Raw genomic sequence first — 13,179 nt, 5'->3', positions numbered from 1 at the left:
GACGGAGGCCAGACGGGGGCGCTTCCCCTCGAGCTGCTCCCAGGGAGCTCCGGGAAGCCAACCCCACAGCGGCCCGCTCGCCAGCAGCCCCCCACCCCCGAGCCCCGAGAGGCCCACAGGAGTCAAAGGGCTCCCGGGCTGGCTTATCCTGGCGGCCGCCCAGCTGACTCGAAGAACACGGCCACGGGCACAGGAAAGGCTCCAGCGAGAGTGGAAAAGCACCAGACGCCGGGCGGCGGAGGGGAGGGCAGGGGCAGCCGGCTCGGAAGCCACGGCCATCACTGGCCCCGCAAGGCCCCGCGGGGTGGGGGCCCGAGCACGACCCCCCCGAGCGCCTCTGCCCTGACACGTCTCAGTGAATCAGGACTGCCGGCCCCGAAACACGGACACGTGCGTGCAAGGTGAATCAGCGAGGACGGAAGGCAACCAGCGCCCCGCGCATCCCCGCTGCCCCCCACCCCCCGCCTTTGCAGAAGGCTCCCAAGCAGAGGCAGGAAGGCCCGCTCTAGGTCTGCGCCCCACGGTGGCGGCCGAGGGACACTGACCCGGCTGCGCGTCCTAACACACTTGCCCCACACAGAGATTCAGGGAGGGCAGGCCCGAGGGCACGGAATCACTTAAAAGGGGGCAACGGGGGTGGGGCCGGAGGGGAGCACCTTGGGACTCCAAAGATGGGGCCCCCGCAGCCGGGCCCTGGGAGGGGTGCAGCAGCTGGGACAGGCTTCCTGACCTAGCTGCAAGTCCCAAAACATCTCAGGCTGTGGGAAAACTCTGCTGCTATTGTTTCCGTGGCTTTTCCCTCCCCCCGAGTTCTGCTTAGACAGATAATAAAACGACACATGTGCAGGACACGCAGAAGTGTTTCCGGAGACGCCGCTCTGGGGCCCTAAGGTTTACCCCACGTTGTTAGACTGCTCAGGTTGGGGGGTGGATAGTATACCTCTCAGACCTTACTGGGAGAACAGCGGTAGTCTGGGAGGCCAAATCAACCCCACGAGCACAAAAGCACGCTTAGAATTTCTTTTTAGAAGATAAAATGCCAGGTGCCTGGGTGGCCTCGTCAGTTACGCCCCTGCCTTGGGCTCGGGTCACGATCTCAGGGTCCTGGGATGGAGCCCTGCATCAGGCTCCCAGGTCTGCAGCGTGGGGTCTGCTTCTCCATCTCCCCCTCCCTTGCTCCTGCTCGTATGTGCGCGCTCTAATAAATGATCTTTTTTTTAATAAATAATCTTTTTTTAAAAAAATGCCAACATTTAAATATCAAGTCTCAAAATGAAAAAAAAAGAACCATACACAAATACCTAAATTCCTACCATCTTTTAGGGAAAAAAAAAAAACCTAAAAATGTGGGCATCACTGAGGAAGCAGCATACACTGGAAGCAGCCACAGCCGCCCGCCCACGAGGGCAGCCCACCCTCCTCCTGGTTCCCGGCCTGCCTGCCCAGGACGGCCGCGGGGCGGCAGCACCAAGCTGCCACGGAGGCCCGCCCGCCCCGGCTCAGCTGGAAGAGCCTGGCACGTCCTCCGGGAACCAGGAATCCAGGAATCCGCCGGTGTCCCTAATGGCAACAGCACCTCCTTTCAGCACACCCTGGAGCCTCAGGGACGGCAGAGGAGACGAGACGCCAGTGACTCACTGCCTCCTGCCCTCCGGCCACCACCTTCCCCAGCTCCCCAGCTCCTCCCACGTCACAGCCGGCATCTCCATCTGTTCGGGTCCCACCTTCACCTGTTATCGCTGTCGAGCCTTGGTTCCCAAGAGGACAAACACCCTCCCCGGCGTTAAAGGACGGCGCGTCCCCCATCACGCGCTCCTCATTTCCTTCTGCTCACTTGGGTCAAAGGTCAGCGGACTCCAGCGGACCCCGGCTCTCAGGCCCCTTCCTGCCCTCTGCTCTCGCTGCCCTTCCAACAGCACCTGTAACATCTCAAACGGCAGCACTAGTACAAACGCCTGCAGCCACTTAGGAAAGACATTTGGCATCGTGCATCCAGACGCCTGAAACTGCTCATCCTCCTTCACCCAGAACACCATTTACTCCAAAATGCAGGAAGGAGCCCTGCGAGAGACAGTCCCTGCCACACCCACACTGGGGAACCACCAGAAATGACCCAAGCGTCCAGCCACGGGGAAACTGTCAAAAAAACAAAGTCCGTTTCCTTCCCACTTGATGGGCAGTGATGCGGCTGCTAAGAACAACTAGGATTATGAAGACCATGAGATAAGACAGAAAAATGACGACGTGAAACACTAGGTAAAAAAAAAAAAAAAAAAAGATAAAGTTAAATGGACACAGGTGATAGGAATCTTAAACAGTTATGCCAAGAGTGGATGAAAGGTAACGAGATGCTACCCTGCTGGCTGTACCGGAGCCCTGGCAGCGGGGCGACCCTTCCCAATCTCTACCAAGTGTCCTGGGGTGCACGCATATTACTTTTGTAGGGGAGAATGTATGTCTGCGTATGACTGAAAGATTTGACAGCAACTACTAAGCAACCTGGTCTACGCTGGATTCATATTTGGTAAGTCCTCAAACTCTCTTCTCATCATGATAAAAAGGCTCCCGGGGACCTGCCTGGGCCTCGGAGCCCTTGGTTAGAGGTCAGTGATTTCCGACCCCACAATGCCTACACTTGCCTGACTCCTAAGGAGACCCCAACACCATCTGGAAGATAGGAGCACATCAAGACAGTTCTCAGATGCCACTTTAATCAGGTTTTGTACCATACAGTGATGGGGGGGTGGGTGTGTGCGAAGAATGCGACTGTTTTCAAGCATATCCCCCTGCCCCAAGGTACGCAGCCTGGGCTTCCAAGAACAGTAAAAGGCTTTCCTCCCCAGGGAGTCTCACTCCTGAGCTGACAGGACAGGATTTCAGGAAGCATGAAGAGGGGGGTGGGCAAGCCAGCAACGGGAGGCAGGCAGCTGGTTGCATTCTTCCCAGTGTGCACTGGAACTGGGCACGCAGGTGTACCTCCTAAGGCAGCACCCCAACCCCAGCCGCTCCCACGTGAGGCCAGGGGGGCCTCCCCAAAGAAACAGACAGCCGTCATTCATTTCATGACAGTCCTCCCAGCCGTGCGCCCGACGAGCAGAAGCCTGACAGATGAGCCTTCAGGCCAGCAGCACCCTCAAGGGCCTTCCTCTTCACCGGCCCCTCCGCTGCTCACACGTCTGCCTGGCCGGGTGGTACGCGAGGGGCCAGAATAAGCCATAAAGCAAATCAGATGTGGGTTCTGGAGCGGCGCAGACATGGTGGCAGGGCCGGTGGTGGCCCACACAAGGGCCCACAGGGCTCTGTGTCTTTCGTTAATTCTTTTCCGGGCGGTTTCTGTTCAGGACGGCTTTAGGGGCAAATTCCAGCTTGTCCTTAAGGCTCACCACCTGGGTGTGGTCCTTGCCTAGCAGTTCATCCAGCTTGCGGTCCTCCCGGCGCTCAGAGATGCTCTTCTCCTCCTCCGCAGGCTGGGGATCCTTTCCCCGGATGAACCATTCCAAGTGGTAACCCACAGCCCCGACCACAAAGGCCACAGGAAACGTGACATAGGGAGCATAGGTACGCACCACGGTCCAAAGCACAGGCCACATGACATCTGCAGAAGAGCACAAGGCAGCGTTAGGGAGGAACCAGCAGCCCCTGTCCCATGAATACAGACGACCCTCCGGGGCGCTCCCGTCACCAGGCAGCCTGAGCATCCACCCCACGCAGAGTAAGGCAAGAGAGTGCCCTGCTCAGGCAGCGGTCAGGGCCCTGAAACAGTCTAGAAAATTTTGAAAGACGTAACCGTTAGGGAAAGGGGAAGAATCTCTAGGTTCCGTACTATCCTGTTTGACCGTTACGCAACCACATGTGGCCGTGCTCCCCGCGAGGGAGCCTCTGAGCTCTCCCGACGAAGATTCAAGCCTGTTACTGGCCCCAGGCCCTCCCTCCACACTTTAAACCAACATTTCAGAAACAGAAAAGAGCCTCCCTCTGCTCCACGCAGTTTCTCCGTGAACACAGCCTGCCACCCTCTTCCCACCAGGTGAGGTCCCACGGTCACTCTCCTGGCTCCACCGTAAGTAGTTCCTCTGCCACAAAAAAGAATAAGAAGTGTCTTTAAGTGGCCCAAACCCTAACTCGTTACTCAACCATTCTGGATGTTAGAGAAATAATGATTTTTTCCCCCCAATCTGAACTTGATCTTGGTAACAGTGAGACATACCTGGACTTTACAAAACGGGGGCTGGCCACACCTCTTTTAAAACACATTCTCGGGATCCCTGGGTGGCGCAGCGGTTTGGCGCATGCCTTTGGCCCAGGGCGCGATCCTGGAGACCCGGGATCGAATCCCACATCGGGCTCCCGGTGCATGGAGCCTGCTTCTCCCTCTGCCTGTGTCTCTGCCTCTCTCTCTCTCTCTGTGTGACTATCATAAATAAATTAAAAAAGAATAAAAATAAAAAATAAAACACATTCTCTTCAACCAAACCCTTCATATTTGCATAAAAAACTCCTAAAAGTGTCACCAACACGTTATACAGACTCTGAACACGACAGGGAGCGAATTTTTTCTGTAAAAAACACACTGTATAAGCCTGTCGCTGAGAAAGAAAAAAAAAAAAAAGGTAGAATGGTCCCAGAGCTTCCTGAAATGAATTAAGACAACATCAAAAAAAAAAAAAAATACAGAAACATACAGATTGGTTCACTCTAATGGCCATTTAGTCTCATGACGGTCCCCATTAATAATTACCAGTTACTATTCACAGGGCACCCGGCAGGCTCAGTCGGTGAAGCACTGATTCTTGGTTCTAGCTCAGGTCATGACCCTGAGGTCGTGGGATCGAGCCCCAAGTCAGGCTCCTCCCTCAGCAGAGTCCGCTTGTTCTCTTCCCTCTTCTCCTCCCCCCCCTCCCCCTCTCTCAAATAAATAAAGTGTCTAAAGAAAAACGATTATCCACGTTATCATAATAACGGTAGCTACCGTTGACGGAGCACATACGTGCTCGGGCCACTTTATACACTGTACGTCCTTTCGCCCTCATGTCCACTGTGAGGCCGACGTCATCATCAGAGGGCTACACGGTTTGCCCCAAAGTCTCCACTAGAACATCATTCATTCCATTTGCACCTCTGTAGGTATTTCTGCGACTTGGTTTTTTCCAGTCCAACATGTACAAATGAAACCTCACCAACGAGAAAATGATCTTCTCTCTCTCTCTCAACTTGGTTCCGATTCTCTTTGGAGGAATCCCAGCATTCTGTGGACCCAAGACTGTAAGGGACCATCATCAGGGGGAAACCCGCAGCAGCTCCAAGGGTCCCCTCTGGGTCCCTTGTCTTAGCACCGGGCCCAGCGCCGCCCGGGTCACTCGCCAGTCATCAGCTGATCGTCACAGCACCTCTATGAGGTCGGAACTGTCAGCCCAGGTTTGTGCCTAAGGCCACAGAGGCTCAGGGACCTGATGTGAACTTGCCCGGAATCACCAGACGTGCTTTTGAATCCAGGCCTCTCCAAACGGCAGAGAGCTTGTGCTCGCTCTGGCAGCAAGAACACGCTGCAGACAGGTGCGCCGTGTCTGTCCAAATCCTGGACTTGGGGAGCACCTCCTGCAACTGTTGTTTGGTTTGTTTGTTTTTCCATCAACTTGGCACATCACCATCTGCAAGAGCTTCCCTGTAGGCAAACTCTGAGATTACGCAGAGATTTGCCAAATTATAAAACAGCAGAAGTCAATAAAAAGAACGCCCTGGGGCACCCGGGTGGCTCAGCAGTTGAGCGCCTGCCTTCGGCCCAGGGCGTGATCCTGGAGTCCCGGGATCGAGTCCCATGTCAGGCTCCCTGCACGGAGCCTGCTTCTCCCTCTGCCTGCGTGTCGCATGAATAAGTAAATAAAATCTTTAAAAATAAAATAAAATAAAAAATAAAAGGAACACCCTGAAGAACCTCAAACCTAATACACCACCTCCTCTCCTACCTTCATGGAGGTTCTCTGTACCTTAACCTGCACCCTAAACAGCAATTCTCCACGTGGATCCCTCATTTGTTGTGAAACATCCCAAGCACAAGGCCACAACTCACAACATCTCCCACGCTCAGCAAAGATCTCTGTTGTCCCGACCCCCTTCTAGTGGTCCCCAGATAACCACACTCATCCCCTCGTCCAACACCTAGGACCACCTGCTCCGGGCCGGGCCTGGTGCCACGGCCCACCCCTCTTGGCTGCATTCCGCCCAGCCCTGAAGCTCCAAGAGGCCGAGGGCGCCCTGCCCGCCATCGAGGGCCCACCGCAAGCTCGCCGCCTGAACGCAGGACGGTCAAACGGCGCATGGGCATCATCAGTGCTGTGGGCCTCGGAGGGCGGCACAGCAGGTGCAGCCGCTGCAGGGCGGGCTGCAGGGTGGGTTGCAGGGCAGGCCGCAGGGGTGAAACAGGCTGCAGTGAGCTGCAGGGCAGGTTGCAGGAGTGCAGCAGGGTGGGCTACAGGGAGGGTGGCAGAGGCGCAAAGGGCTGCAGGGCGGGCTGCAGGGTGGGCTCCAGGGCAGATTGCAGGGGCGTGGCGGGCTGCAGGGTGGGTTGCAGGGGCGCAGCTGGCTGCAGGGGTGCAGCGCGGGCTGTAGGGTGGGTTGCGGGGCAGCCTGCAGGGGTGCAGGGCGGGCCTCAGAGGGATGCAGGGCAGGTTGAAGGGGTGCAGAGGGCTGCAGGGCGGGTTGCACGGGCGCAGTGGGCTACAGGGTGGGCTACAGGAGTGCAGGGCAGGTTGCAGGGCGGCCGGCAGGGCTGCAGGGCGGGTTGCAGGGGCACAGCGGGCTGCAGGGGTGCAGAAGGCTGCAGGGCGGGCCTCGGAGGGCTGTAGGGAGGGCTACAGGGTTGCAGGGCGGGCCTCGGAGGGCTGCAGGGCAGGTTGCGGGGGTGCAGAGGGCTGCAGGGCGGGTTGCAGAGGCGCAGCGGGCTGCAGGGCGGGCTCCAGGGCGGGTTGCAGGGGTGCCGCGGGCTCCAGAGCGGGCCGCAGGGGCGCAGCGGGCTGCAGGGCGGGCCTCGAAGGGCTGCAGGTCGCCCCGGGGCGCCCGCACGCCTTCCCGCCCGGCGACGTCCAGCGGGCCGCCCGGAGGCCAGCGGGACCCGAGGCCCGGTCGCAGCTCGGCCCCCCGCGAGCCGCGGAACCAGCGGGACCGTTCGCCCCCCCCCTCCCCCCCCCGCAGCGGCCGCTCTCACCCACGCGCCCGACTCGGCCTCCGAGCCCCGGGAAGCCAGCGGCCAGGCCGGGCCCGCAGCGGCCCCCGCCCCTCCGAGGTCGCGGCCGGAGCCGTCTCCCTGACGACGGGCGGCCGCCGGACCCGAGGCTCACCCGCGCCGCAGCCGCAGCCGCGCTCCCGGTCCGGCCGCCGCCGCCGCTCCCAGCAGCCCGCGGGGCACCCCGGGCCCCGCCCCCGGCGCCTGCGCCTGCGCCCTCGGAGCGCGCCGATTGGCTGAGCCCCGGCCAAGGAAGCTGAGCGTCGGCAGCGGGTCCGCCGCGCGGAACGGGGGCCGCGCGCCCCCTGGCGGCCTGGAGGCTTCCCAGCGACGTGCGCGGAGACCGTCGGTGCAAGGTCATCATCACTGGTCCCCAACACCCACAGACATGAATGACAGTGCTCCCTGCCTTGGAGGAGATGTCCTTAGCGGGCCATGGTGTAGAACCCGAGAGCTCTTCGGACGTGGGCCGGCTCTGGCCGGGTGAGCTGGGCAACATCCTGGCCCGGCCGAGCCCCCTCCGCGACCTCTTAAGCACACAGGTGATGGCACCTGCTTCCCAGGCTGTTGCAAAGCCTAGATGACACGGTGCGTGTTAAGGGCTGTGCCAGGCAGCAGCAGAGAACACGTGGTACTGCTGTCGGTGTACAAAGCGCTAAAGGAGAGCGAGGCCCGAGCTCTGCGTGACCCCTCATGTGGGGGGCAGCTCGCTCCCCCCGTGACCCCGCTGAGCCCTGGGCACACACCTACTGGATCACCGACAGCTGAGCTCCGAACAACCGGGCTCTGAAACTAGGTGGGCCCGCTTACACACGGATTTTATTTTATTTTATTTTTTTCAAAAAATGCATCCTGGAACTGGCAATGCATTTCCTCTCCCTTGGGATTTGCTTAACATTTTCTTTTCTCCAGCTTATTCTAGCGTAGGCATAGAGCACACACGTGCGTGTCACATAGAACTGTTCACATTACCAGTAAGGCTTCCAGTCAACCGTAGACTCTCGGTAGTTGGGTTTGGGAGGAGTCAGTTATGCGTGGATTTTCCACCGTGAAGGGGGGCACTGGGCCGTCACTGCTCGGGGGTCAACTGTCTAGAGATGAAACACCAAACTCGAGCTGTGTCGTGGCCCCACCAGCCTTGCCTTGGCCCCTTTGCTCCACGGGCCTCGGCCCAGCCTGTTTACTTATCTTTAATGGCACAGGCTAGACCCTTCCTATTCCCCCGCCGTGCAGACCGAACTCCCTCACATCTCTGTGCTTTCGTCCACCTGCAGTGCCCTCCCCATCTGTCTTTACCAAAGTAGCCCTGGCTCATGTTAAGAGCTTAAGGGACACCTCCAGAGGAGGCCTTCACGTGCCCCTCCTCTGTGACCTCAAAGGGGTCAGTGCGAAGCTCTGGCAGCGAAGATGGAAAGGAACGGTTTAGAGAAATATGTCGACACCATTATTCGCAGAACGTGTCTCCTAAGTGAACGTGTAGAGAGGAGAAGGGAACAGAATTTCCCAGAACGCTTCGTGTTCAGTCAGCATCTGACATGTGCTGGACACCGGGGAGGCAAAAATGACCAGGACCACCCCCCGCCTTCAGGAGTCCGGGGCCCAACTGCTGGGGAAGCGGAGGACTCTACCAACTGTCGAAGGGGTGTGAGAAATGGGACAACAGAAGCATGCATCGAAACACAGAGGAGGACCCAGGAAGAATCAGGAAGGGCTCAGCAGGGGAGCCCCCCCTTGAGCTGGGCCTCAAGTGATGGCCAGTAGCTCCATCAGACGGAACTGAGCGGGGCTTGAGAGCACAGACGTAGGAATCAAAAGTGCGTCCAAATCCTGGCCCTGCTGCCGGCCAATCTCAGAAAAGCTGTTTACACTCTTTGTTTACACAAAGGTAATAAGAGTACCCATCCCCTAGGGTGGTTCTGAGTCCTCCATCACCTAACGTGGATAAAATACTTGGCCACAGTACTTGGCACCTCCTAAGTGCTCAGTAAATGGTTGCTGGCATGTTTAGTGTCCCCCCTGAGTGAGTCCTCCTTCCATAACGTCCTATGTCCTATGGTTTTACTTATTCACTAAGCCAAAAGCCTGACATCTTCCAAATCTCTCCATCTCTGCATTATCCCCGAAACCCAGCTTACAGCACCACCTGTACCTCCTGAATGCCTCTCAAACTCATCATCATCATCACCATCATCATCATCATCATCTCTTACCTGGACCACCTGAACTACTGTCTCAATGGTCTATCCACCTCCCATTACTCCCTACCATCCATTTCCATTCTTAGCCAAAGGGTCTTTCAAAGCCTGGAATAAAACATGAAATCTCCAGCTTACACCTCCTCTCTTCCCTCGGGTCCCTTCTGGCCACATCTCCTCTGTGCCCTCTACACCCCCATCCGCACCTGTCACCTCCCCGTAGTCCCTGTTCTTCCCATGATCACACACACACACACACACACACACACACACACGGTCCCTTTGCCCGAAATGATCGTCCTCTCTCTCTTCCTCTGCTGCAAAACTCTAACTCATCCTGCAAGACCCAGTTCAAAAGGCCCCTCCTGCAGAAAGCTTTCCACACTCAACTGACTGCCAGAGGCCTCGTCCTCTGGGCATCTCAGCCCCTCTGGGAGAGGCCTCCCTTTGCGGGTATCATTCTGTTTATGCGCCTGGCCAGCTGGGAGCAACTCAAGCGCAGGGACTGGATGCAATCCTTCTCTTGTCCGTGGAGCCCAGCATGACTCCCCAGCCCTAACATCCAGAAACTCCCCACCACACCAGCTCCACATGGGGAGATTCAGACATCTGCGGCCAGATGCCCACTTGACTCATCCAGGAATGCCCCTGCATCCCTCTGCCCATCCCATACACCTCATGGTTCTCGGAAACCTAATCCAGTTTCTGGGAAGAGACACGGACCCCTAAAGAGCTGTAGAGTGTGGAAGTTAGACTCAGACTCAGCCACTTCTCGGCTTCGTGATTTAGGGCAAGTTTTTAAACTCTCCAAGCCTGTTTCTTCACCCGTAAACGATGGTAACAACAGTATCTGCTTCAAGGGTGGCTCCGAGGATCTTCTACATCAAACCTTGCCCGCGGCCCAGTTTTAGAGATGAGAAAACTCAATCTCAGGAAAAGTGACCCAGCCAAAGACTGACTTGGCAAGTCTAGGGGAAACAGACAGATGGGCATTTCCAGTGGAAACTTTTGGACGGTCATCCAACCTAAGCATTCTCCAACCTGGCTGCCCATCAGAACCGCCTGGCACAATTGTTACAAACTCATTTGGGGGCAGAGAGTCTATTCACAGTCTTGGACCGGGCCCAGGAATCTGGTTGGGATCAGCTCCAAGCTGACTCACTTTCGGGAATTTGGATCACATGGGGCTCCTCTCTGCCTTCCAGCGGGCCCATAGAAGTGTGTACATACGACCTCTTGCTTTTCAGGCTGTCGCCCACACTGGCCCATAAAAGAGCTGTTCATGCCACCCTCTCCCGTTCAAAAGCCTTCCATGGCTCCCCACGGCTCTCACAACCCAGACCCACCCTCCTCACGTCCACCCCAAAGCCCAACACGGCCATGCCTCTGCACTCCTGATGCTCTTTCTCCTCCTGGCCTTTGCACGGCTGGTGTCTGATCTTGGAACATTCTTCCCAGCCCTGGCCGGCCTCCAGTGGCTCTTTCCAGCACTCGCTCTTATTCTGCAACTGCTTGTTTACTTGTCTGCCTTTCCCATAAGACAGTAAGTGCCATAAGAGCAGAAACTACACTTGTCCAAGGCTATCTCCAGGTGCCGGCCAGTGCCAACAGAGATTCTTGATAGACGCCTGCTGAATGAAAGAATGTGAACTGGCCAGTCCCGTGTGGCCCAGAAGGGCAGCCAAAGCCTTGGAGGGCTCTTGTTCCTGCCCCCCAGGTGATGCATCAACCCCAAGTTCTGCATGGGGTTGCCAAACCACAAGGCGGGGGGGGGGGGGGCGGGGGGCTGCCATCAAATCCCTTCAGGGCTCAGAAAAGCCGTAGAGCTAAAAGCTCACAGTTTGGCATTAGACAGACCTGGGCCCGCCACTGAGCCCTGACTGTGACTCTGGACAGGCCGCGGAACCTCCGCTGAGCTTAGCTTTCTCACCTGTCATACGCAGGAGCTACATTCAGGTAAAGCACCAGTCCCCTTGCATGCCCCAGGGCAAGCATCCCATAAGCATTAGCCATCATACTAGCTCTGGGCTGCTACCTGGCTTCCCAGGAGAGTCCTGTTCTCCCGCCGCCTTGCCCCAAAGTGCCCACGTGGGGGGGAGGCATCAGAAAATGTGCCACCACTACATTGAACCTCGTTTCTGCAGCTGATCAGGAATGAGGGCAGCAGAGGGAACCCAGTACCCATCTCCGTCCTCCCGCCCTGGGCCCCTGGCCCAGCGCTCTCCCCAAACCCAGCGAGGGGCCCCTTCCCCTCCCCCTCCCCCCTCCACCCTCCGCCCTCCACCCCGGGGCTCCCAGGCGGGTCAGAGGTGGCTCCTTCCGGAGAGAGCAGCCGGCTCGGGTGCAGTTCTGCCGTTTTATTTTTCCTGGGATACTCAAGGGGATGTGGGAACAGCCACAGGTGTGGTGGGGGGAAGCCCCATCTCCCCCCCAGCAGCGGGGAACGGGAGAGGCCCAGGCGCCCTGGTCCTGGGTTGGTCCAGCCACTGCGGTCCCTGGGCCCGGCGGGCTGGGGGCGGAGGGCGCAGCCCCGGGGGGGCGGCAGGCTCCGGGGTGGGGTTCGGGATTCTTCATAAAAAGCCACGAAGCTTGATCCCCACGAAGCCCAGCCCCGCGGGGTGGGGGGGTGGGGGACGCAGAGCCCAGATGGGGGACCCGGCCCGGCCCGGCCCGTGGAGGGGGAGGGACGTGATGGCAGAGATGGTGCGGGGCGGGGGGGCGGGGGGGCGAAGCGTCGGACCAGGAGGGAGGGGTCCGGTGGGGGCGCAGGGCGGAGAGGCACGGCCCCAGCCCGGCCCGGGCGCCTCCGCGGGGGTCGGGAAGGTAAAAAACCCACGAGCGCGGGCGGGCGGGCGGGCGGGGCGCGCGGAGCCGGCGGGCGGGCGCTCGGGCGGCCGCGTTCACAGTGACCTCGACGCTGGGTGTACAGTACGGGCGAAAACCGCGGGCCCGGCGGGCGGCCCGGTCACAGCCTGGTCTGGGCCTCGGGGATGTAGATCTCGATGCTGTCGGCGCTCTCGGTGGCCGAGCTGTGGCGGAAGGACGCGGCGCGCTTGGCCGCCAGGAGCCGCTTGCGCGCTTCCTGCCGCTGCCGGTCCACCGAGTCCAGGGAGCGCTCCTTCACCGGCACGCCCCGGCCCCGCGGGGGCTTCTTTGGTATCGGCGGAGGGACCTTCTTCTCCTCCTGCGGGGGAGGGCGGGGGTCAGGGGAGGCCGCGGGTCACCCCCGGCCCGCCCCCGCCGGCCCCGGCCCCGCCCCCGCCAGCTCGGGCCCCGCCCCGCCCCCACCGCCCTAGCCCCGCACTCTCCAGCCCGGCCCCGCCCCCGCCAGCCCCGGCCCCGCCCCCGCCGCCCCGGCCCCGCCCCCGCCAGCTCGGTCCCCGCCCCGCCCCCACCGCCCTAGCCCCGCACTCTCCAGCCCGGCCCCGGCCCCGCCCCCGCCGTCCCGGCCCCGCCCCCGCCAGCCCCGGCCCCGCCCCCGCCAGCTTGGTCCCCGCCCCGCCCCCACCGCCCTAGCCCCGCACTCTCCAGCCCGGCCCCGGCCCCGCCCCCGCCAGCTCGGGCCCCGCCCCGCCCCGCCCCCACCGCCCTAGCCCCGCACTCTCCAGCCCGGCCCCGGCCCCGCCCCCGCCGCCCCGGCCCCGCCCCCGCCAGCTCGGGCCCCGCCCCCGCCGCCCCGGCCCCGCCCCCGCCAGCTCGGGCCCCGCCCCGCCCCCACCGCCCTAGCCCCGCACTCTCCAGCCCGGCCCCGGCCCCGCCCCCGCC

At 60.1% G+C, this 13,179-nt stretch overlaps 2 protein-coding genes across 6 annotated transcripts in view; both read right to left on the bottom strand.

The window, feature by feature from the left end:
* Positions 1-2,689: 2,689 nt before the first annotated feature.
* SMIM12 (small integral membrane protein 12) lies at positions 2,690-7,418 on the bottom strand. Of its 4 annotated transcripts, none has more exons than XM_077844831.1 (2): positions 7,335-7,418; positions 2,690-3,595 (listed from the first exon to the last, which is right to left on the bottom strand). In XM_077844831.1, the coding sequence occupies exon 2, from the start codon at positions 3,588-3,590 to the stop codon at positions 3,312-3,314; it is 279 nt and encodes a 92-aa protein (XP_077700957.1). In that variant the 5' UTR covers positions 3,591-3,595; positions 7,335-7,418; the 3' UTR covers positions 2,690-3,311. The 4 variants fall into 4 exon arrangements, with proteins under 4 accessions (XP_077700957.1, XP_077700958.1, XP_077700956.1 ...); XM_077844832.1 differs by having other exon boundaries at positions 7,202-7,336; XM_077844830.1 differs by lacking the exon at positions 7,335-7,418 and adding an exon at positions 5,178-5,202.
* Positions 7,419-11,756: 4,338 nt separating this feature from the next.
* The window catches only part of DLGAP3 (DLG associated protein 3), a 62,126-nt gene continuing 60,703 nt past the window's right edge, over positions 11,757-13,179 (bottom strand). For both annotated transcript variants that reach the window (XM_077844829.1, XM_077844828.1), the window contains exon 12: positions 11,757-12,598. In XM_077844829.1, the coding sequence (XP_077700955.1) occupies positions 12,380-12,598 (219 nt within the window). In that variant the 3' untranslated portion in view covers positions 11,757-12,379. The remainder of the gene's footprint in view (positions 12,599-13,179) is intronic.

The sequence above is a fragment of the Canis aureus genome, chromosome 13 (assembly GCF_053574225.1).
Source record: "Canis aureus isolate CA01 chromosome 13, VMU_Caureus_v.1.0, whole genome shotgun sequence".
Taxonomy (NCBI): Eukaryota; Metazoa; Chordata; class Mammalia; order Carnivora; family Canidae; genus Canis; species Canis aureus.
This window is presented reverse-complemented; position numbering and strand designations above follow the sequence as displayed.

Bases quoted from the DNA above. Each gene is read 5' to 3' on its own strand.
- SMIM12 (XM_077844831.1), bottom strand. From the start codon at position 3,590: ATGTGGCCTGTGCTTTGGACCGTGGTGCGTACCTATGCTCCCTATGTC.